Raw genomic sequence first — 26,377 nt, forward strand, 5'->3', positions numbered from 1 at the left:
TCCCACGCCCTGTAGCACAGCTCATCAGCCCCTTCTGTGAAAATCCTTTGAATGCCTATTTATAATCTGCATCATATAAATAGAGTCTCTTAACTAACACCTCTGGATGATGTAGGATTATTATTTTGGGCAGACATCTATTTGCTTAAGGTATTTTGATGTGAAAATAGACACAATTTGGTTTATTCTTAAACGTTACTTGTATCATGGCAGTTGATGTCATTTCACACAAAATAGGAAGTGAGGGTTCTTCATAGTGCTGAACAAAATACATTATTTTGTCCAGTGAAAAGAAGAAATTGAGGGAAGAGTGGAGAAGCATATTTTAGATTCTAATGTTTGATAGACACTGTATTGGTAGGTGACATCTTGGGGCTTCACCCTGGTGAGAGTCAGAGAAGAACCTGCTCTGGAGCTAGCCAGCAGGCTGAATGCAGCAGCTGGAAGCAACTGTACAACGTGACCCAAGATTTCCCAAAGCAGAAAGGCAAGCGTGATGGTAAGTCACTGCAACAAGGCCATGTCAGGAGAGCGGAACATCATGCGGAAGATTATCAGCATCGCAGAATGGCTGAGGTTGGAATGGACACCTGGAGGTCATCTTGTCCAAGCCCCTACTCAAGGAGGGCCACCTAGAGCCGGTTGCCCAGGTCTCTTTGAAAAATCCAACTGGTTGAGAAGGTAGGGTGGATTTCAAACACAGAACAGTGATGACTGGTTACCAAGAAATAAGGTAAGGCTAGCAGTTTAGCACCATGAAAGCAGAAAGAGTCTACTCTGGAGATCAGCTCTGCCTTTAATAGCTTCTGTCTATTTGGAAGTGTTAAGGGGACAATTCTAGGATAAGCAATAGCTGAAGACAACCTTTTGAGGTGGCATTATACAGTAGAAGCCCTTTCTCCTCTGTAGTGGACCCACTCAGAAACTGCCAGAGAGACTACCCAAATCAAACTGCAGCCTGCCGTCTCTATTGATCACCTGCATGTCAGATCACTCATTATTTGGTATTGAGTTGTGATAACTACCACTGTGCTCAAGCCTTCAAGCAGTAACTCCTAGTTCTCCAAATACAATATGACAATGCTGTTGCTACAAAAACATCTGCATCAAATATTAGGGTATTTGTGAACCAGCAGTCTAAAATCATACGTGTTAACTGCACGCAGCAAGGTATACACTTATTTAAAAATAAATGTGAAATTCACTCTTCCACAAAAGAAGCAGTGTCATGAGAAAACTTGGGCTTTAAGTTTTGTAAACGCTGCATTTTCAATATTAGAGTGTCAGTCTTCATTCACTCTCTGACAAGGTTGTCAATCAAACAGCAATCTAGTTTTGTAAGACTTTAACCAAAGATCAAAGTAATGATACTGCTGAGTTCACATTACCTTCCCCGAGATAACTACTTGAACACTTTCATAGCGCTGCATCGATATTAACTTTGCACCATTCCTTCCAAGCAAATAAAACAGTACAAAGTTTGACAGCCCTCCTGGCTTCTGCTCTCAGCCCTGATCTAAACAGAATCCCAGTCCCTGTCCCCTCTACCCCTCTGTAACTGCCACCTGGATATTGAAGTTGAGAATTGCAGGACTTGCATTCAGTTAAACTTCCATCAATTAAAAAGAAAATGAAATGTGCTTTCTGTCTCCTTTGGGAAACACGCTGAATGTCTTTTACTCAATAACAATAGTTGGGCAATAAAAAGATGAGTGAGCAAAATGTGGTATATCATCGTTTTGCTTTTGACTTCAGCCCAATGGCAAATGAAAGGCATCCAAAATCAATTTCAAGAAGCTAATAAATTCACTATGTGAAAGCAGAGAAAATATAACTTTTGCAGCCTCATCATCAAGCTGATTTGTAAGCAAAGCTGAGCCCAGTTCCCGACCACTAAGTCACCCGTATTTTCCATATTTTCAGCTTCATGCAGGTAATATACCATTTCTCCAGAGTTTATATTCTAAGGATAAACATATATATATATATCTGTTCTTTCCACAAACATACGTCCTTGTAATATCATAATAAAAATCTGAATGTACTATGCCCAGGAAATCATGTCGATCACTATCAGTTACTTCCTCCAGTAACAGCGAAAGGAAGGTGAAGGCTAATGCTGCACGCAAGGGCATGCTCGAAGCAGAACGACTGCTTTCCACAGCTCCGCGTTACTTTCAGCCCAGACCTCTTTATGGCAGCACGGGGAGGGGCTGTTGGGATTTTTATTTGCTTGTTAACTGACTGAGAAGCTTGCCAGACCATGTCCATCTAGAGGCAAGTTTCCAAAGGGAAATGAATTGATGGTAATTACAACATAATTTAAAGTACTCCTTGAGCAATGCTGAATACCTACAATGTACAGCTTCTGATCTCGCTGGGCAATAATACAGGGGCTTCCACTTACTCCAAGCAATTACTTCAAATGTCCATGAGAAGAAAATTTGATCCACAGTTTCCACCATGACACAGGAAACCTTGAGGCAGGGTCAAGCTCTCCCCAAAGGATTCAGTGTCCTCTGCTCTTAGAGCTGACCGGGCTTTACCAGGGGGCTTTGTACCAGGTATGATTTTCCACTGCAATTACGAATAAACTACCTGACAAAAGGAGGCAGCACGGATCTACCCTGAGTGGCTTGGAAGGCCAGGACTAAATCCTTCAACAGCGGTTATGTTACACCACCTTTGGTTACATGCTGGACTTGAATGTGCAGCTTTAAAAATGGTCAACAAACAGCAAGTCAAGGAATGGAAACAATTGGATGTACAGCAGCCCTGGGATCTGCAGGTCTACACTGGAAAAAAATCAACATTACTGAGAGCAAAAGTTCCTGTTTCTGACATAGCCATGTTATGTGATGCCTTCTGAAATTTTTGTTTTGACCCAAGAGCAGGCAGTGACATCACAGAAGGCTGATTACACTTATCTAGGTTACATGGAAGTCATTAGCGGTGATCTTTTTTTCCCTTGGGATGTCGTATTAATTAAAAAAAAAAAAAAAAGACAAGTTAATTTTTTTCTTGAAACATGGTACTTATTAAAAAAAACACAACCAACCAACCAAACAAAACAGACAAACAGGTTGCCGACCTTGGAAATTTCTGCGTCAAGATTACGGATTTTTTTGTTTTCTGTGACAAAACACAGAAAGAGAGAGAGAGAAGAAGGAAAGAATAAGGCAGGCACGCAGGAAGGAAAGCAAGCTGGGTGCTGGATGGAGCTTGAATTGTCGGTGTAAAACATGGCTAGAGAATGTAACTGAAGAATGATGGTATTTGTAGACTGGGGACGTGCAAATCCTAGAAAACAGCAGGTGGAGAAAACTGTGGGATAGAATTATATTTAAAGGGGAAATGTTCGAGCTAGGTGAGAACACTAAAGAGATCACACTCAGAGTGTAAAATACTGCTCTTGTCACTTAGTTCATACTGTGAACATGCCCAGGTTTTTCATTCCAAAGGCAGAAGCAATGGGGAGGCTGTTCTTTCTTATGCTGTTTCTTCACCACAGCACTGTCCTATCAGGTGGCAGTGGCTTTTTGTAGTCTAGTCTGTTAACATGGGGCCTGGGACAACTCTTTCCTCACACTGCAGAAAACTCAATCCTATTTTTATGTTAGAAATAGCAGAACTTCTTTCCTCTGTCTTTACTTTCGGATTTTAATGACCAGATGAGAATGAGCGACTAAAAAACCTAACTTGAATGTGAATCACACTGTAAATCCCTTTTTCTTTCCTATTTGTCATATCTATTTTACGAGCAAGAAGAAAACCCTTTTTAGTCTCAAAGACTGTTTCTCAAGCTGAAGACAGTCTGTGCTATGCCAGCTCTCCACACTTTCAGCTTTTTAACACACCTCCAGCAAAACCAGAGAATCTAAGAGATTATGTTACTGATATTACTGTAGCACAAACACGTCTCCTTTGCTGATAAAGCAGGTTACAAAGTGTGTGTGTTTATCTGCAAGTCACCTTAAAAATAACAATGCCTCAATGCACGTGTAGCAGTCACCGGCACTGTCTGAGCTCTCTTTTCACGCTTGTGTCTTCTTGCCCTTCTGAGAGATCAGCTGCACCGCTTTCCGCTTCGTTTAGTAGAAACCTACAGATCTGTGATCATACACTGGTTGGTGGTCGGGATTTCAGCAGAATGCAAAAGTAAGCAAAACGCACATATGTTTTTATGCGAAAAAGAAGTTAAACTGTGAATGCAAGGCATCACCCTGCAACAAGGAGCTATAGTAGAAGCGAGTCCTGTCTACCTTAGCTGACCTGCGCGTGGCATCTCTGCAACCTCGCGTGCAAGCACAAGGGGTACTGGATGAGCTGGGGTGATCTCTGTTCTCTGGGGACTCCTACACTTGCAAAGCACAACTTTCCTCTGTATACCAGTCCGGAGCAACATATGGCTATGATTCGTTGCCTACTATAAGCCTAGTGAACTATCAGGAACATTGCAAAATCCCCTCTTTGATGTTAATGTGTTCAAATAGCACTATATTTAAAGAATATGTTTAAAAAACATATTTAAATTGTTTCTATTTCTGAGCACCCTTAATGCTATGGGGTACTATTCCTTTCCAGACTTGCCAGACTTTGCTCAGCATACAATGATTTTACGTATTTTTAAGCACGAATTACCTACACAGTCAGTCCTTCATTCCCATGAGATTTTCAATTCAATTTCAAAATGCAAAGTTTAAGCCATAAACTTTTCTGCATTTCCTTTTATCTTCAATAATTCCACACAAAAAATGTTTCTCCTGAATTCTTCTCCTGTACTGACAGTAATTGCTTCGAGTATTTATAGAGACAGAACTTTTATCAAAACACTTAAAAAAAATGGAATGTACTTAAAAATAAAACTGCCTAACTGTATCCATAACTAACTCTTCATTTAGTTATAAAGTTTTGATATTATCTCTATTACTTATTCTTCAAAGGAGAATAATAATTAGAAAAGTTCTGCAAATTTGCACTAATGAAGCAGAGAAATCTACTATGAATTTTATTAATTACCATGTAGGCAAATAAATACAAAACGTAAAAAAATGCAAGCATACCTAGCCCCTTCTTTTTATGATTTTGATTGCAGTTTATTTAAGATTACTTACAGGTTATTCCTAAGTCTTTATAAAAACTTGAGTTGGGAATAATAATTTTGCCACAAATTTGTATTTTCATCGATGAATTTATATTCCACAAATGTTGAAAAAGAGAAGTCAATTAAATATGCAGCAAAATTACATACTGAAAAAATCAAATAGGGGACAGGGAGAATAAAAAGTGTATACAATAAGACAGTAGTACAGAGAGGAAAAAAAAACTGAAGAGATTTCATACCATACATTACGGCCACTGCTTAAACCAACGTAAGATTTAAGATACTCATTTGGTTCTGATGCACAGGCTCAGAAGCACTAGTTTTTCAAAATATGGATGCGTTAATTGCATAGGAATAACAAACTGTGGTGCTAATCCCGAAGTGCAGTGGGAGGAGGAAGGGTCAGTGTTGTGCTGGTTTTTTCAGAGCTCCCCCATGCTGCAGCAGATGAATGCTGGTCCAGCCCAAGCATATTCCAGGTTGTGTTAAGCTACTAGTAACCCTCCAACAGTCTCCCTTTTGATCCAGGACTTGTGCTTGAACCAAGCACTGCAGACACACCTCTTATCCTCTAATATGTCATCAGTGTCACAGCTGCCAAGATTAAAACGGCTGAGAGCAATAGGTGATTTTGTGTCACTGGGGAAATCCCTGCCTCTACACTGTCTTCTGTCCCATGGAGTGCGACACTGTCATCACAGGAGTGTAGCCATAAATATTTAAACTGGAGAGCAAAACATGGTTCATGGACTAAAACTAATTAATCATCAGTCCAAGAAACCAAGATGCGTTCAGTGGAGTTCAAAACCCACAACCCAAGTCAGAACAATGTGAGATCTTACCACAGGTGAGTACTGTTGAATCTTAAGAGGAATGTGCAACAGTGCTAGGATTTGAGTGTGACCTACAGGATACAGGGATTAGGGAATCTATTAACCAAAAATTGGTGAGGTCTCCTTCTAAGTGTGAATCCACATCAATACCTCTTTCTGGTTTTTGATCTTTATCAATTGGCACTTGAAAGGAAACCCCAACTCCTTTTTTGATTACATCTTTCTTCCTTCCCCTACATCCAGCATCTCTTCTTACAGTTCTCTTGAAATCTCTCTAAATCCAAGGGAAAAAAGGATGCCGTTAAAAATCACCTTACTACAGTCTGTGTTAGCACCATTATATGAAATAATTGCGCTTTGGGAGATTCTAGACAGTCAATTAACCCCCAATTCACAACTCAAGTGGCAGAGCAGACACTCAATGAATAGAGGGTAGGGGTTCAATTCTCAATTAGGATGAAATTTTTTCCTTAATAGTTTAATCTTGTGGTCAATTAAATCTCCTAGCGTTGTATTAATTATTATATGAATTCTAGGCAACTTCTAATTTAAAGGTTAGTCATGGTGTACTGTAACTGGACCAGAGTCCTGGACTTAAATTTTTCAAAGCTAAAAGCCTATTCTATCTTAAGTGGAAAAATACTCTCTTTTGTAAAAAAGACAAGAAAATATCCATATACTGTGCTTTCCTAATTTGGGATAATTTAAACATCTCCTGTATTTCTACACCAGAAATAAGATTGCAGTTATGTCTTACATCATTAGAAATGAATTTACTGCTGCATCAAATATTCATATCACTAGCAATATTAAAAAGTATTTCTAAGCAGACTTTTAAGAATTAATCTCATCTCTGATTGCTGAGCTTTTTTCCTATATTGTTTGGCATAGCTGCTTGGAATAGTAGCTCAGTTTTCCATCTGTTAGACATACAGAGACTATCAGTTTGTGAAGTACTGTCTCGGTACTCTTTTTGGTAGAATAAAGTCCTGGATTTCCTCGGGGAAGCAAAGGACATATGCTGATGCTCTGTGGTTTCTGAGTTGCTGCAGAGATGAATTCTTCTTGGCCAGCTTTCTGTTGAGTAGGTGCTGGAATCATATAAAACAGCCACTTGCAAAAAGAAGAAGTAAAACGGTGAGTTCCCCGGCCAAATTAGTGATCTTTTTTCAACTAATTATTTTTCTTGCTCAAAATGAAGACAGTTTGTCTTTGAAAAGCCTGTCTATCATTAAAAAAGAAAACTATTGAAAAGTTTTTGAAACAACTATAACAGATGTCATAGTAGTTGAAAGTACAATTAGAAAGCACAACGCCGCAGAAATAAAACTTCAAACAAAAGCGGAAAGAGTTCTTTGTGCACATCAATAATTTAGACTGATTTAAGAACTGTTTTATAGATGCAAGTGGAGCTCTTTCTGTCTATATATAAATTGAATGTGGACTTTATAGGCAAACAAAAAGGGGATACAATCCTTTTAAATTATTTTTAGGATAATTGTTTCCGCAACAAACATCATTATTTATCAGTTTTGAAAAGAAGCCAACTGCTAACATTTGAAACGCACAAATCTTGGCACACAACATAGAAAATGGTAATCTCACCCCTTTTCAAAACCAGTTTTGCATTTATTTTACACATTTGTCAAGTTCTTATCTCAAAGCCCGTGCACTGTTACCTATTGCTATCAGAAATCATTGTATTTTATTTCTAATCACCTTCCCATAACTAATTTGGTAACTCAGGAAAGGAAACATTTATTGCTACCAGATGCTGTTACTTTCCTGCTCACTTATATATTACTATAAATTGATTCAACAGCCTGGAAAACAAGGTTTAATATTTATTATTTTGCATTCTGGGTTTCTTCTGTTATAATCTTTCTTTTTAGATAACAGTCCCATTTTAGTGATGCAAACGTTCTAAATTATGCTCCAGCTACCTATCAGCCTGGATGTGTAAATATTATACAATGCAGGGTCATATAAAAAGACGTGAGATAGTCTGCATGCTAGAAGCAGGTTAGCCATACTAGCAATCAGGCTCCCACCGAGGCATAGCCAATTTCTGATGTATTATTTCCTCCAGGAGCACACTGTGCTCAGCCAGGCTGCACTACCGCAGTTCTTTTGCTTGGGGTAATTTCTTTAGGGTACATGGTGCACGGTGGGCACTACCAATGAACCTGCTTCTCTGAGGGCTGAGATATAAAATGCCCAGATCACCTTCTTTGAGACACTTAAATCTTTTTCTTTATTTTTTTTTAAAGGAAAGCTGCAGTAGCCCGTGGAGGATGCTGTAGAGTCTGTTATGAACCTGATGATCTCTGTTTGTATATTTTTCTATATCTTTATTTCCATCTGTAAACTTTATTAAGAAAGCAAGTTATCTATACTGTATTTGAAACTAACTGCATTGTTTTTCTGAGTTCTCATTCTCTCTGCATAAAACCCCTGTATACTAAAATGAGATTTTGATGGATAGTTCTGTATACAGAGGGATGAGTTTTTCCTTTTCAGATGAGAAGGAAGATATGGGAATAAATGACAGTCCTTGAAGCTGTAAACTTTCTTATGAGGAAATGGGAACAGATGGTTTTGTAGAGTCACGAAGAAAAGAAGCCAGTTCCTCAACAGCTTCCACCTATACCTTTGAGCATCAGAACACAACTGCACTCAAGTCAACCAGGATACAAAAGAGAAGGCCCCCACCCAGCTATGTCGCCGCTCCTGCAGCGCACGAGACACTGTGTGCTACCCATGCCGAGAACACTGACATGAAGAAATCTAGAAAAAATACGGATGTCTAACCTTGAGACTTCAGTTACCTATCACCAACATTTGTTAGCCCACATATCTACGCAGGTTAGCTCTCACTGCTGAAAAAAGAACAAACAAACAAAAAAACACAAAAGCCACTGTTAATTTAGCTACGACTATTACAGAATGATAATTGTGCTTTTCAGATACTGGGGACCATTTAACTGCAGCTTTTTCCGGGATTGATGATACATGAGCTGCTAGTTCTGCAAAATTAAAACTCCAGCCTGATTTGTATTATACTTAATATATGCTATACAGGCGGTGACGCTTACAAAATACGAATCCTAAAATAGGGTGCTGAAAAATTATCTAGTATATAAGATAATTCTTATTATAAATAAGACCATAACCTAGAAGTGCCAAACTTCTTTTCTGCTGAGATTTCAATGTGTGTATATAGAGAGATTAGTAACTAATTAGTTCCTGAAACAATAAAACCTTCTCACTAACTCACTGAATAGTTTTTGAATATTGTTTTTTTTTTTTCGTATCAAGAAGCTTTGTACAAAGAAATAAAGGAATTAAGGCACTATGGGATTATTATTATTGTTCTTATTACTGTTTTTGTGTTTTCATTTTGCAACAACACTACGCTTTCCTTAAAATATGCCAGTTTAAAGAAAAATCAGTGAAAATACACTTTTTTATAGAGTAATTTCACAGTTCTCCTTTCCATCTAAATCTCTTCTGCCTGCAATGCCCTAGGCTAAGTAACAGTAATGTCAAAAGTCAAACAGCAATTCTAGTGACTCCTCCTTTAATATGTGAATTTCGCCATGCTTTTGCCTGGAGGGCACCTTCATTGCAAACCCTTTCTAGATTTTAAGATGAACAAAAAACAACAGAACAATAATAAATACACTCCAATCTCTTAATTGACAGCAATTATACGTCTCCAAAGGTTACAGGTGTAGAGTTTACATGTTATTTTCTGAGCAATCCGTATTTTCTGACCTCTGTGAATACATGTGTACGCACACACATTCCATTTTCTGCTCCAGCTCAGCCAGCCACCAGGGATGTTCCTTCCTCCAACATACCCTACATCAAAAAGGCATCTTCAACCACACCAGAAGAAGCACTCCACTGAACTGTCATTAAAAATCTTACAGCCATACATCCTTCCACTGACAGCCCTCACGCAAATAAGCCATGGGATATGTAAGCAAATTCACACAAGCCAGATCTAGCTATCAAAATATTGCAGTCCAGGTGATGGTTAAAATAGACAGATTCAAAACTATACAATGTTTTATAGATTAGAACATCTCAAAATACAACTGGAAGCAGAATTTTATTTATTAAACTATTTGTATATCCTGTCATATTCTGTAAACTAGATGAAAAATCTGCCTTGGAAACTACTGTCACACTGACTACAAAATAAAAGAAGAAAATAAATCAGTTGGTATTTTCTGAGCAACATGCAATGGTCCAGCATGACTGAAGGAGCATGCCTGGAGATTCTTGTATTGGATTAGTCACTGCCTTTTTAGCTTAGTGCCCACTTGCTTTGAATTTCAAACTTCCAGCGGATTTAAAAAAAATAAAATTATAAGTGAGTCTGTGTACTCGCAATCATACTTTTGGGGAAAATTATGTATTTTAACATATTCATTGATAGGACAAAGTATTGCAAACATGTCACAAATTAACAAAATTCCGATATGACTTAGGAATCCAACTCCTAGTTTCAAACGTGACTGAGATACTGAGGGGCTGACTTTTAACAGGTATTCAGGCAAAATACAGTTACCGAGATAAGAGTGATGTCTCAAACTCCTAGAAGTCTGGTCCATCTAGCAGAAGCTACAAAGGCTGGCCTAATACTGGGCACAGGTGTGTCGACGGAGCATTGATGAGATACTTAAAAACACCAACAGCCAATCTCACAGCTGCCTTCAGTGTGCTAAATTTATTCCCAAGATGTCTCTGTGAAACTTAACCTGGCTCCTATTATATTGATTGCTTATTACTGTAGTGGTCCACTCTTTCAGGTATACTGCTTCATTTCCAACGTAAAGCAGATAATGTGAAAAAAGCTACTAACAGAAGTCCGCCAGTGCTATAAAGGCTGGGTTTGCTCTCCGACAGCAGGAGCACGCATCGCTGTCATAATCCAGAGTGGTTTGGGTCCTTTCTGTTCTTGACTGAAAGAAAGGCTCTGGAGCCAGGACCATGGCTGTGACTGCGTCACTCAGTACTTCAACCAAATACAACTTATCTCTATGGGTAACATGGCAAACTCTAAAACTTAGCTCACAACCAGTAACCCTTAGAAATTAAACCTATTTTTTACACAGTGCAGTTTCTTTGAGTATCTTGAAGCTCATTCTCAGACACAAATATTGCAAATCTGTCACAATAAACAGTAATTTTTGTTATTAATTTAAATTTGTATCAGTTTGTATCACTTACTTTGGCTTAAATCAAATGCATGAAACATGCCAAAATTTTCTTTTTTTTTTATAAGAGAAACCTGTACTGAAAGCAGCAATTGCTGGCTTCTAAGCAGTTTCCTAGTGAACAAGTGTTTGATCACACAGTCTTTGTTGTCCTTGCTAGAAATGACATGTTTTTCAGTAACATGTACTGTTCGTGCAAGCCAAAATTTCAAGCGGTGACAGTCTAAGACTACTTACTGGATGAATTCACGCTGAGAAGAACCTATTCCTTCCCCACACGTACACACGGTTACACACTTGTGCGCACAAATGCACAAACACAATTGCTCAGGAGCAGGTTTGGTACCTATGGCAGGGTCAGAGCACAGGCAGCTGGAGGCTGAGCCTGCATCAGTACATTCCCACAGATCTCTAGGATCTCTGTAACATAAGAAAACCTCTCAGCAATCTTTCAGGATGCATATTTTTTGTATCTTACTGCTCTTAATGAGGACTGAAGGCAAACTTATTAAATAAGTCATGTCGATTAAGAATGTCATCAATTGCAGTTTTCAGGTTAATGACTTTGCATCAGAGGTATTACGAACCAGAGAATTCAAAGGGTCAGTTTTAATGTGAGCATTAACTCTAAGGAAAAGATTACTGGGCCCAATCCAAAAGCCACTAGGTGCCATTCAGCAATTTCCCCCCCTTCCACTTTTATGCCTTTCAAATCTGCTATAGCTCAATAAGATGGACATATAGAAAACTAAATTCACAGCATTCAAGGAAAAGTGGAAGTGGTTAACCTGGAGAGACATCCTGACTTCGGAGAGAATCAAACTTTAGCAAACTTTCAAGACCAGGTTAGATGAGGCCCTGGGCAACCTGATCTAGTGGGTGGTGTCCCTGCCTATGGCAGGGGTGCTGGAACTAGGTGATCTTTAAGGTCCCTTCCAACCCAAGCCATTCTATGATTCTATGAAATACCACGTATCTGTCTCATTTCGTTCTTATTTATCCATTTTATGCCATGAGCTTATACAAATTGCTAAAAAAAAATTTGGTCCGAAGCCTTCTGAGTAAAGAGAATTTCATATTTCAGCATATTTACCTAGGCTCACCATAGTGTTTAGACAGTAATATATTAAAGCCATAGAAATTTAATAAATAAGACATATTAATAAATTATATATCAATGTAAAAAACTGTCTTGGTCCGTATGCCAAGATAATTACAAAACAGGTATTTTACTCCAGACAAATGGCATTGTTAAATTGATTTTGAAAATGTAGTAAATTTATTTACTTACAACAACCACTATAAACTTAATGTAAAAGATGTGACCTTGGAATATTTCATTTATTTATTTATTTCAATTCAATTATTTATTTATCAATTTATCAAATACAAATAATTTATCAATTATTTATTTCAAAGTCTGAAGAAACTAGTCACTTATGAAATTTTCCCACCAATTTTTACTCTGGTTCAGTTAAGGTGGGGTGCAGCTCCAGCTCCCCAGACATCCATGTAAAGGCCCCGTTAAAGCATGTCTTGGTTCCCCGGGGGCCCTTAGGTCCCGCTTGCCTCCTGCTAAACTCACAGCAGAGGGGCAGGGCTGGCATATGCCTGCATCTCACCAGGGTCAGGGCATGCCACTGGCCCAGGAGGCACAACACTCGCGCAGCCTGGCAGTATATACCACTCCTGTCTGGAATAATGACCAGTTATTAGCTGGGGGAGCTATTGTTCAAAATACCAGGCTCTGGCCAAACTCTGTTCCCATTGAAGACATCACAATCCCTCCCATTGACTTCCACTATGGTAAGAGTTATGCTAGTGTCTTTTATTATTCCAGCCTATATGAGGAGTTTGAAATATTTTTTGCCATACAGTCACGTGCAATAATCGTACTTGCAATTAAATGCCACTGGCAGGTATGGCTGAAGACTTTTCTGGCTAATACAGGATCTCATTCGTATATTTCCATAAAGCCTATGTCTAACAAAATCCTTTCCCATACAATAGAGATTTTTTTCCATGATAAATACTGAAGCAGGCAAATTTAAAATTTTAGTTACTGTGCAATTGTGCAGCTAAAATGCTAGTGTTTAAAAACAGAAATAGCAGGTAAGCACAAACAGGAAGAACTTGTGTTTAAGTCTCTGTGAACGTTTGGGGCTATGTTTTGTGGGGGATTTTCGAACTCTGTTTCCTTTCATTAGCAATTTTAAAGTAAAGTACACATTACCTTTCATATGGTTTTCACTCGCACCCTGACACGGATGTACAGGCAGAATGCTTGTGCACCATACTGGTTAAAGATGTTTGCCCAGAATATAATAATATAAAATATTTTGTATAAAATATAAAACGGCTGACCTATAAAGATGTTTGATTTAATTGTCTTCTAATATTGAGCCTGACTGTACTTCCTAAAAAGATGATGAAAGGATGTGGAGTAATTGAGATTTAATGGCATTGCTCCTTCAACAAGCTTAAACGTATGGTCTGTAACCAGCCTCTAACCCCTCTGCACTGAGACAGCCATTAATTCTGTAAATTTTGTCCCTTCAACATATGCAAACAGCTCAGTATAACTGGAATAACTTCATATTAACTGTCTTTTTTTTTAGAAAAACCATTAAGCTATATGCTCTTCTGCCCTGATTATCGTGAAATTACTTTGATGAGAACAAACTGACACATTTTGGTATGATGCTGAGATCACTTTCAATGGGAGATGGAAAACAAAACTGTGTGTCCTGAGGTCACAGTATTTGCTTACAACACACTAAGTTTTATTGCTCTTCATGCTACACTTTCACATGAGTAGTACTACTGTGAAATTTTAGTTAATTCATTTTCATTTGTTGCTATCTTAATTGTTACAAAGTGCTCAGATATGTAAAGATATAACAAGGTGCGTAACAAAAACATTCTCAATATACACCTTCAATAATTTCTTTGTTGTTTGAAAACTTCCAACTTACAGCAAAGCTGGCATTTTATGGCCTGCAGAGCTATAAATCATTTTTAAAATCATGATGATATTACTCAAAGCAGATGTGAAAACATATGTTTGCCATGGTTGTATAAACCGCTTACTTGTCATACTTAATAAATGTTGATACTTTTATTTTAACTACATTCCTTCTTAATAACTTTGAAAATCTTTTCCATGGTAAATATATTTTGCCTTAGTAAAAGTAATGGCAGGTTTTGAAAAACAAAGCTTGTTCTGTGTTCAAATCATATGAATATTTTCTGCTGAGCAACCCAGCAGACATCACACTCTTCAGTGACTGTCTACATCTGAGAATGAAAATTGTTCAACACATATGTGGGGCAACAGAGCCCAAAATGATTATACAGACGAGAATACTACTACTATTAGGAACAAAGAATGTATTTTGGACTGATAAAAACCACAGAGGAATAATAACAACTTGTATGGGTTGACAGGCTGGGGATTTTCAGAAGCAGAATACTGACTGTGCCTTACTGGCGCAGTCCATCATTACAGGGTGCTTGCATCCTATAAACCAGAGGCTCCTAAAGGAGATGAAATATAGGTCTACCTCAATGCTTAATGTGAACTCAGCTTGAAATTGTTGGATATACGCTATAGATGGATATATGCTGTTGATGCTTTTAAAATTCCAGCATATGTCCCATGATAATCCAGTCATAAGATGCCCAATAAGATGGTCACCCTTTTCATGAATACGCCCAAATAATTTTTTAGAACTCTGGAACCACAGTGCACATGGAGCCTTCAAATTCTTTTTTTTGAGTAGCTCATACAACTGCTTATAGTTACAGTAAATTGCATATAAGTTTGCTCAGAAAATAAACACAGAGAGTGCAATCATTTACATAGGCCTAAGGATTTGAGTTTGTCTGATTTTATTAGATACTCTAAAATTCCCTCAGCCAAAATAAAAATCAGTTTGCAATTTCATTTATGATAAAATATTCCTATTTTCAGTAAACTTATAACTACATTTAGCTTATGTTGTCTCCTCTTTCGGACACTTCTCTTACTTTTTTTTCCCATCTTTTGCCTTAAAATCTTAGTATCTTCTTTGGTATATGCTTTTGAAGCGTATTTTCTAGTATTCACTTCACACTTACCTTCAGCTTTCTTTCATTTCTTCAGCTATACGTCATCTTGTTTTTGCAGACACTCAGTTTGTATGGTGCCCTCTGTATGTACTGTCAGAATAAGCTTTGTCTACTAATATGATTGATTTATTTTTTTGTATTTCTAAGGAAACAAAATGCCTTCTTCCTCTTCTACATGCAGCTGCAGATGCCACATCTCTGTCTGTGACAGTGACACCTCCCCAGGGCTTACCTGCGTACACCAACATACTCATTTTCACCAGCTCCCAACAATCACTGCAAGGAGAAATGAGCAGGGAAGGCACTTCCCTGCCTACTGGACAAACTCTATAGGTCAAGTTTCACCTCTTCCCTTGCTGCCTCTCATTTGTGAGCTGATGTAATATTATTAGACGTGAAAAATGTCTAATATTTCCCTCACCTATGTACCAGCGTTAGAGCAGCCTGCACACACATCCACTGGAGGAAAAGAAACAACACTGTGTGACTAATCAAATAGTTGCTAGGGACTTCATAAATAATTGAGTCAAAAGACCAGCAAGGTATTACTCCCATATGGTATAAATAGAGGGAAGCAAAGATATGATTGTTAACACTTCCTAAGAAGAATGTGATCTAAATTCACCGGATACGTTATTCATTGCAATTAGGCATGTAGGTTTCTTAGATTTATGGTATTATATCATTGCATATGCAGAATACTAGAGAAAGGAATACAACATGTAAGTGCAATTAAATGCCTGAGACGGAAAACAGTTTAATTTTACCTTTCTCCTTTTGCATTTTTTTTAGGCTTGTCCCAGTTTCTTGATCAATGAGTTCTCCTTCCCTGCTGTTGGTCAACATAGCTAAAAAAATCAGAGTGCACAGCTATATAACACTGTCAGTAAAGAAATGTCAGAAAAGAGGAAAATATTAAATTATACCTTTTTCTCAATAGTTTGATGTTTTAGCATTTATTTATACTGCGTAATTTCTAAAGCAACTGACCATTTTCACTGTCCATAAATCTCCTAATTCAGCAGTTAGAGCCAAACATATAGCAAAAGCAAATTTGCTCAAGTTGATTAAAGAAAGATACCAGGACGGAACTAAAATTATTACTGTGAGGAATCTGATTTCTTATAAAATGTTCAAATTAACAATTTAGAAAAGTACTTCTCAGAAATAATTGTGGGGAAAAATGCATTTAGTAAAACAAAGAATTTAGGTTTTAGCAAGTACCTATAAAGCAGCAAGCTTAATAAAGAAATACAGATACAGAGATAGTAACCCACAGATGAACTGAAAAAAAAACATACTCCATGGTGCTAAAAGTTTCCCCACTTAAAATTTTCAAAATCAAGGAGACATTAAGTTAATGATTTCAGGATGCTTATTTTCTTTGTTCTTATTTGATTAAAACATTTCCTTTTCTGCAATTACAGAATTTAAAGTCATTCCAGTAAGGAGACTTTTTAAAAAATTGCAAAAATTGTAAGAGTAAAAAAAGCCACATATACATATGAAGTATATGTACATATCTCTATAACAATAAGCATTAGACTTCAATACAGAGAAATGTGTGGTTCAACATAAAATCTAGCTTTCTTTAAAAAAACTTTTAGCACTATTTCTGGAGCTCAGAAGATTGCAGTATGTTCTGCTACTTTTAATATAGCAAGTTACAGTAGCTTTCAAAAGCTACAATAAGGTAAAAAAGTCCCATTTTTCATTGTTGCTAAGGGAAGTTACATTTCTTGTCCTGTTTATTTCTAGCCCTATTTTAAATGTATGAAAGCTGAAGGGAATCTACTTTCTAGTCCTTGCCCTGGGTATGCAGATGTTAAGGAAAATAGCTCAGTTTCTATTCACTAGTTTTTGTGTATTGCCACCTGTGCTATGTAGTGCAATGGTGCTGTATCATGGACCACAGTCAAAATTCCCAAATCTCGGCAAGCAGCTGAGTAGTTATTTGATGGGAGAGAAGACTACAATGACTTCCATGAGCTGCACTGTTTTTGCAGTTTACATCTAGCTTAGCAATGCCTGCATGGGCAGCAGTCACTGTGAAGACAACAGTGTTGACATACACTGACATGAAAAGATGTTAACTGACTTGCCCTAGATCCCTCCTGGAAGCACCAAGAATAGGATCCAAACTTCCTCCAATCCAAATCTGCATTTTAAACACAAGATCAATAATGCACAGACTGTGAAAACTGTTGTTGAGAGACCCAAAAAAATCAAAAGGTCTCACCTTCATTGCAATGAGGAAACATCTGGGCAAGAGGAGGTTTTTGGAGTGGAAAACTCATTATATAATCTGAGAGTTTTCTGACACGCATTCACATTAAAACATTTCTTGTTCTTTTACAACTCCAGGTGCTTTCTGAGGCACTTTCTCATGCCAGCATACAAGATTTAGTCAGTCATACCAAAGAAGGGGCAGTATCTTCTGTGCATAGACGGATACAGGCACAGAATGAGTCTGAGGGGCTGGTCTCTGCATAGTGATGAACCTAATTAAACAAACTGTAGCAATGAACTTTCTGGCTATTGGAGGGGGAGCGTTTGGTTGGTCCTTTGTTTTTTTAATAAAGCGAGGTCTTTCCTGAGATTCCCAGTAAATAAATATTTGCTTCAAAAACCTGATAAAATTCTTAAGGTCAGTAGTTGTCAAGGGGTGTGAGGCTGCAAAGCACTAACCAATTCTGTCTGGGGTGTTGTCCAGCTGGGAGGGTGAGCTGGACACGCTGCTGCTCTGATGGGAGGAAGCGTGGCTCCCAGGCCGCTGACTGTCTTCTAGAGACGGAGCTGGAGAAGGGCTGTCTTGAATCCTTTCCTTGAAACAGAAATAAGACAAGGTCTGTGCAATGTGATTAATGAGCATCAGTGAAGTTAAATCAGAAAATGAAAGTGGCTAAAATAGCAATAGCAAATAGTCTTTCCAAGATAAACAGTGCACAGAATTCACATCAAAAGGGCGGTACAGCCTTCCATACTCAAAAGCAATGGAGTCTCCTACATGCAATGCATCTAGGCACAGTTTTTCATCCTTAGTGTCATGACACAGCACTTAACACCTTTTTTTTTCCTTGATAAATCTTTATTTTCTAACTTTTTCACACATAGGAATATAAAGCATGTTTTTACATGCAGTTTGTATAAACTAATTTTTATGTACAGACATTAAAATCGGCATGTATGAGTTACATTTCAAATAAACAGTTCAGATTTGGACTAACTGGCACAAAACACCGTCAAATTTGTAAGAAAAGAAAAACTACTTCTGTGCCTGAAACATTACATCGTCTTCTCAGGGTAGCATGTAGACCAATTTTAAAAGTTGTGGTACTGATAAGACAAATTCACTTTTGGATGGAAAGCATCACTGGCTAACAAAAATAAGACTGTGCTTGCAAATGCTTATGCGCATATTTGCACACAAAACCCTGAGATTAACTTCTAATTTAAATATACCTAGTACTTTAGGGAAAGGAGAAAAAAGAGGTAAGAAATTGTAAAATTTAGCAAAATGAAATTCTTCAGATCTGTGTATCTAAACTTGCAGATTGCATGGAGATATGGAATTTCCACCAGGAAAAATCTTTAGTAACAGGTTAGACAAGCAATAATTCATCTTGTCTTGAGAAATGTGATTGATTATATGATCACTTGAGATCCTTTCCAACCCAGTGATTCCTCATGCATTATTCTTCTGAATTGATTCAAAACTCTAGTCCCCTTCATTCCTGTTCCCAGGACCAACAAAAAAAATGAGAATTTTCTAAAAGGGGCAGATCATGGCCAGGGGTGCTCTACGTACTTTTATTTTAAAACCTCTTCTCTATGTTTTAAATCCTCTGTTACAGCTAATAAAGTCCTTAAAGTTATAGTTCCACTGGAGAGACACTAACAAGTAGATGTTTAATTTACAGAAGTCCAGAAACTGCATCTTTGCAGTTGCCCTCATCTCCTCATCCAGGGCAGTCAGCTGTTCCCTGTAGAAACCTGTGGAAACACAGGACTGAAATATTCCTCCCCCCCCCCCCTTTTTTTTTTAAAGGGAGATGCTCTGTCTCCACCTCATTAAAAATCACAACTACAGGGTAATCTGGGGAAGTTGTCTCCAAGGAATCTTGCAAATTTTCTTCCTTTCTAACCTACTCTCAAAAGATTTTTCATTAAGAAGTCTGTGTTCTGCCTACTTGGTGGCAATTTTCCATGTGTTTTTGAAAATAAGCTCAACAGCATCCAAATTTTTAGTGCAGTTTTTGCTAGACTATGCTAAATCAATAATACAGCTTTAGGAACAGACCACTAGATTCTAATAGTTTGTCCATTATAAATAGCTAGCATAATAGCTTCTGCTAATAACTTATCTAAGAAATTCATTAATAACACTTGCAGTAAGATCAACATTTTAAGAATATCCTGTTACTCATTAAAGCCATCTCTCTAAAACACACCCATCTTCATATTTACAGACTCATTTGAGAATGATGCACAGGGAATATGAGAACAGATCCTCCTAATAGCAAGGGGTTGTATTTGTCTATTCCAATCACACCAGCCAAAAACGTAGCATCGAATGTGTCTTTAATAGGATAGTTATTGTACATTAAATAACAACTGAGCCTCAAAATCATGTAACAGATGTGTATCTATTACATAGCTGTTAATCCTCAATGGATTCTTCAATTATCTGTTATTTAATGAACACACAATAACTAATAAATCTTACAGGAAGACTTTTAATTGCAGTATTTTTTTAATGATAATTAAAAACGGTTAGTAAGTTTTAAAAAATGAATCTACTATGTTGAGCCAGAAGATCTTCAAGTTTTTAAAAATGAATGATTTTAAAGAAATTCTCAAATTCTGGGGAAAAAAAAGTTTAAGCTACTGATCTTCAAATGGCCATTGTTTTCTTCTTGGTCTCAAAAGACTGATTTTAAAGATTGCTGAGAGGAGCAGAAGAATAAAAGAGTTGCAACTTATTCTGGGGATGGCCTGTTTAGTAAACCACATTTATAGGGTCACCCCAAAAATATTCTTCTATATATATGAATAATAATATATATGCAACTGTTGTCATCTACTTCATCTTGTGCAGGCATTTGACGCTGTCCTACACAACTTCCTTGTCTCTAAATTGAAGAGACGGATTTGATGGATGGACCACTCAGTGGATTAGGAATTGGCTGGATGGTTGCATTCAAAGAGTTGCAGTCGACAGCTCGATGTTCAGGTGGAGACCTGTGACAAGTGGTCAGGAGCCCTCAGGAGTCGGTATTGAGACTGATACTATTTAAGTTGTTTGTTGGTGACACGGACAGTGGTATTGAGTGCATCCTCAGCAAGTTTGCTGACAACACCAAGCTGTGTGGTGCAGTCGACACTCTGGAGGGAAGGAATGGCATCCAGAGGGATCTTGACAGGCTTAAGAGGTGGGCCTGTGCAAACGTCATGAAGTTTGGCAAGGCTAAGTGCAAGGTCCTGCATCTGGGTGGGGGCAATCTCAAGCACTAGTACAGGCTGGGTGATGAGTGGATTGAGAGCAGCCCCAAGGAGGACTTGGGGGTGTTGGCGGATGAAAATCTCATTGTGAGATGGCAACGGGTGCTTGCAGCCCATAAAGCCAGCCATATCCAAGGCTGTCCATCAAAAGAAGTGCAGCCAGTAGGTTGAAGAGGGTGACTGTCTGCCTCTCCTCTGCTCTTGTGAGATGCTACCTGGAACGCTGTCCTCAGCTCTAGGACCCTGAGCGTAAAAGGACATGTAGCTGTTGGAGTGAGTCCAGAGGAGGGTCACAAAAACAGCAAGAGGGCTGGATTACCTCTCCTACGATGACGTGGTGAGGGAATTGGGGTTGTTCAGCCTAGAGTAGAAAAGGCTCAGGAGACCTTATAGCAGCCTTCCTATACTTAAGAGGGGCCTACAAGAAAGATGGGGAGGGACGCTTTATCAGGGCGTGTAGCGATAGGTAATGGTTTTAAACTAAGAGGGCAGATTTAGATTAAACATTAGACAGAAATTCTTTACTACGAGGGTGGTGAGGCACTGGAGCAGACTGCCCAGAGAAGCTGTGGGTGCCCCATCCCTGGAAGTGTTCAAGGCCAGGCTGGCTGGGGCCTTGGGCAGCCCGGACCAGTGGGAGGTGTCCCTGCCCATGGCAGGGGGGTTGGAACTGGGTGGTCTTTAAGGTCCCTTCCAACCCAAACCATTCTATGATTCTGTACAACCCTGAGCTTATATATACTGTCTTTTACATTCGTGTAAATAATAGCTTTGTGTAAATAATAGGTTACAGCTAACAGGCTACCACTCTGACTGTAATGCTATTTGTCTGGATTTTAGTTTTAACAGTTCTCTTTGGCACTACTTATTCCCTTTTTATCACAACGAGTACTCAATTTACAATTAGATACAATTTTGAAATGATTAATTTTACAGAAGAGTGCATAGTTTAAGTAAACTTCATTGTCTATTGCAACGAAGAAAATGAATAGCCAAGGAGAGGACATGCCAACTGTTCTGCAAAAAAAAAAAAAAACACACAACAACTATGAACAAATATGACGATGAATTAACACTTAGATATCACACAAACAGACATATATGTCACCTTAAATGGGAGTTATTTGAGTAATTCAAAAGCTGATGATTTGGAAAAGCAAAGTATTCAAGCTCCTTCTGGTAACTGTACTTCCTATTGTTTCTTGCTATAAAATAATCTCTTCTTCAAGTAATTTGCCTTCAAACTCAGGGTCTTAGTTTGAAATGTTCAGGCAGAAATAAATGTGTCAAATAATAATGTCATTCTTAATCACACAGTGAATCATTTTCTAAGAGAATTACTTGATTATGTCATCTAACGTCTTTCTGGTTACAAAAATTTACATATACAGGGAAGATGTACCTTTCCCTATAGATAACAAAGGAGCTGAAATTTTCCCTATATTTTATGTACTACAAATAAGGATAGAGTACCGTCATGTAAGACTGCATGTGGATAGAGAAACTATTTCTAAATGTTTGTGTGGAAATGTAATGCAGAATTTCCTCTACTATAATGAATAACACTATGAACAGACTCTTTTTTTGCAAGTAAACAGATCCATTTTTCAGTCCTGTAATCAGTATGCATCTATTTAGCTACTTAACAGCAATGTGCTCTGGTTCATTAGGTAGCTACTGTTGTGTCTCAGCCTAGTTAAAATTTCACAGCAAGTTAATCTATTTTATTACAAATGAGAACACAAGTGATAATGTCCTCACCATTTTCCAAACACAGGGTTAACAGTATTTGTAACAAATCAATGAGGGCATTTAAATAGGAAAATTGCAAATCTAAAACCTTAACATTTTTTACACATTGATGACTTCATTTTATTTGTCATTTATATATTTTACAACCTTGTTACTTTTCATATATTTTATTTTTTTCTTCTTGAAATAGCTCAGTTCCCACTGGCACACTGCAGTGCAGCTTGGTTCTGCAGTAAGTACACTTACAGTAATAGAGAAGTATTCCTAAATAAAGTAATATTTTCTCCATTTGAATTTCTTCATATTTTATAAATCTGCAAGATTCATAATCCATGTTATAATGTAATGAATTATATATATATAATTTACAGATTGTGAGAATTTTATGAAAAATGAAAACATTTCTCAAGATCTCACCTATTTATCTAACTATAGTACCTACTTCATCTTATCTTTTCTCTTCCCTTTACAGAGCTGTACCATAAATTCTCAAAAAAGACTTTTGCAGTATTTAATCCTTTTGAAGGGTAATATATTTCTGTCTTACTAAAGAACAGTGTCTTGCTTTAGCTTAGAAAATGTAGCTACAAAGCCTGACATTGTTAATTTTAGTTGTGATTTAGGTTAACAGCACTGAAGTCATCCACTCATCCAATTTCTAGATACATCCTTGATTTCACCTCAATATTCCTCTTCTAACCCCGTGAGGTGGTATTCCACACGAATAATATGAAACACTACATAACGGTTTTATCCACACTAGTTTTATTAGAAATATATATGAACAGCTTACCTATTTTTGACATTATCATCTTGACCTTAATTCCTTACCTCTGATTTTTTTATGGTATTGATCTTCATTTTGTGTCAAGAATTTAGAGGAATGATGCTACTAGATTTTCCATTATTTTTCTTTATTCTTAGTGCTAATGTAGCTGTAATTACTGTTCCAAATGTTAATCTATTAATGAGTTCCTAGAGGATTTAATGGCATTTCGCTGCTGACAAGCAGGTTTTGGAAGTTTGTCTGAGTCCTGGATATTTTATTCAGACATTTATCTTGATATTTCGTATTTAATTGAGGTGCTTCTTCTGCAGTGGCAGGAGAGCTGGAATTCAGATCTCACTAATGAAACTGAGAGGAAGGAAAAATGGGGATTCTACTGTATTTAGGTCTAGATTAGAGTTTTCAACTCTCGTAACAAAAAATCATACCTGATTACCATGCTGGTAGAATAAATTTTCTGACATTAATTTGCTCACTAGCTCCCCACTGGAAAATGCATTGTGTCACACCTGATCTTACAGCGCTTGCCAAATCACCACTGAGATTCTCAAAATGGACCACATTGTTAAGCTGAACATGCAAGACTAAAAAAATCAAGAAACCAGAGTGTCTCGTTTCTCTGAAGAGGTCTATACTGTGGAGTCAAAAGCAGTCAGCCAGCAGACTGACTGCAGATGTCCTCACCCCCTATCCAAAACTACCATGACTTTGTGCCTGTCAAGTACCACTGCTCCTATCTATGTGGCTGAAGTCTGTTCTTAATAAGAAAGAAGAAAAAGAAAGAAAGAAATTTTGGTTAGCAAAGAACTGAATTGCTACCTTTTATTTTTAGTTAATACTAAGTATTTCTTTCCATTTGACCTTAGTTAAAACTAATTGAATTCTATTATCAAACACAATTTTAATAGTGTTTACTGTCCCTAACTAATGCATTAGGCTGAAAAACAACACATAATTGGTATTTAGGCTTTTCAAAGAAAAAGAATAATCTTGACACAGTAAGCAAGAGCTGTGTTAAATCTGAGATGATGTTGGACAGATTAAATATGATAGACCACAAGAAATATGATGGTAGAGTTACTGTTTCTGTGCATGAGAACAGTAGTTAGGTATATTTTCTGAGTTATCGGAGTCTGGAAATGGGCACATGCAGAGTATGGTCAACTTGTTGGTCTTCTGAGCTAGTTATATCATCTCCAAGTGCTGTAAGAATTGGAGAAGAACAACGGAAACAGCTGGTCTAAAAACTAAGATAGGATATGTATGTCTGAAAGCCAGCTGGATCCCATTCATCTTTTGCAGTGTATCAGGAAGTCGTTCACTTTAAAATATATACTCTGCCATTTGAAATGCAATTTTTTTCACTGTGTACATATAGTTTCTTCAGTCATAGTCAACTGGCATTTGTTTTCCCACCAAATTTAAGAAATCATAAAAGCTCTTCTGTTTACTGATTTTTAATACCAGATGTTCACTTGCTAATTCCATTACCTTGTGACTACTTCCTATAATTCATTAATTGCCAGCTGCTCAGCCAAACAGAAAACCACAGCTAATCAGATGGTATTGGTAAACAGCCAAACAAGAGCTTCCTTCTTCACCATTTCTTAAATTAGCAATCACTGAGAAAGCTATGGCAACCTTCACTGGTATATTAAGATTTTACCTTCACATTTTACTTCAAATCTTAAAATATAATACTGACTAAAATTGGACAGACTCTTGCAGTGGAAACTTCCTACTTGAACCCCTCCCATGAATTGCTTCATCCAGTGCTGCTACCAAATGAAAGAAAGGTACTCCCAGGACTAATGATGGTAATGCTCTATAGAATCTATGTTACAGCTGTATTAGTTATTAAGTACAAATGCAAATGTTTAAGCCAATACTAAAAGGATCTGAGCCAGAACTGAAAGCTAGTATGTGCTTGGTGTAACAATATTCCCTTGTGATCTTTGCAAAAAAAGAGACATACTTGGTTTTTACTGTTTTTCTTTTTTTTTTTTTTTCCTCCCCTTGCAAGTTTAAAATAAGTATTCACTGATTATTCTTTAAACTAGCAACTAGTGTTAACAAGCAAGGCATTCTTCGCATCACAGTGAGAGGAACATGCCTCCCTTCATAGGAGGGGAGACGAAAAGGCTATTTAATGGAATTTGTAGGGGCCTGAACATCTCCCAACATAGTAGTTTCTCTGTCAGTGAATAAAAAGATACAAACCTGCACACACAGTTCTTTGCTACAGATAGTCATAAAAATTAGCCTTATAAGAAATAAGCAAACTATGCTGTCTCACACATCGCTCCCCTAATGTATTCTAGTACCCATTTTAGCAATACGCTGCCAACAATGAACACACGCTATGAAACGGGACAGAATAAATCTAATAGAGAAAAGTATCATAAATTTTACAAAAGTTTTGTTTTATAAATCTTGTAATATTCTGCAAACATTTCAGAATGAATTTAATGCACAGAGATATGAAATTAAATAAGTTATAAATTCTGTAACTAGAAATGCTTTTATACTGAGAAGAATTGTTTCAGAGTATTCTGAGATGGTCACATTTTTCAGGCTGTCAGGTAAATTTTATGAATGCGAGTTGTATAGCACATAGAAAATAGCACCTCTCAGCAATAATTACACAGCCCATCTGTATTGTCTTTAGGGAATTTAAAATCATGTCATATACGTCCTTTACAAATGCTTTAAGAATCCCACAAAATCAGGAGAAGAACAGAACACAAAGAAAAGGAGACTCAAAAATCTCTACTGCATGTGTAGATCACACGATAGAAATAATGCTTTGTTCTGCTTATCAGCAGACCAAAAAATTCAGATGGAAATCGTGTAGGGTTGATGTGAAATAAAAGATTTCAGTTCCTGGGCAAAACATAACATTGCATTTCACCCAAAATGTCATTTTTTTTCGGGGGATTTGATTTGTTTATAAAGTACATGTAGGTGAAATTCTGAAAGAAATGATTTCAGAGTAAAAAAAAAATGCTTTGGGGTTCTCTGAAACAAAGCATTTAAATTGCATTTTAACTTTTTTCTTTGG

General features: G+C 37.4%; 1 protein-coding gene across 8 annotated transcripts in view; it reads right to left on the reverse strand.

The window, feature by feature from the left end:
• DACH2 (dachshund family transcription factor 2) overlaps window positions 1–26,377 on the reverse strand; it is a 289,478-nt gene that overhangs the window by 32,892 nt on the left and 230,209 nt on the right. For 7 of the 8 annotated variants that reach the window (XM_083797536.1, XM_083797535.1, XM_083797538.1 and 4 more), the window contains 2 exons: window positions 17,964–18,099; window positions 16,043–16,123 (listed from right to left, as the gene is read on the reverse strand). In XM_083797536.1, the coding sequence (XP_083653662.1) occupies window positions 16,043–16,123; window positions 17,964–18,099 (217 nt within the window). Of the gene's footprint in view, window positions 1–6,242; window positions 7,051–16,042; window positions 16,124–17,963; window positions 18,100–26,377 lie in introns of those variants that run through there. The other variant, XM_083797539.1, reaches the window with a different exon arrangement.

Source organism: Anser anser, assembly GCF_964211835.1.
Source record: "Anser anser genome assembly, chromosome: 13".
Taxonomy (NCBI): domain Eukaryota; kingdom Metazoa; phylum Chordata; class Aves; order Anseriformes; family Anatidae; genus Anser; species Anser anser.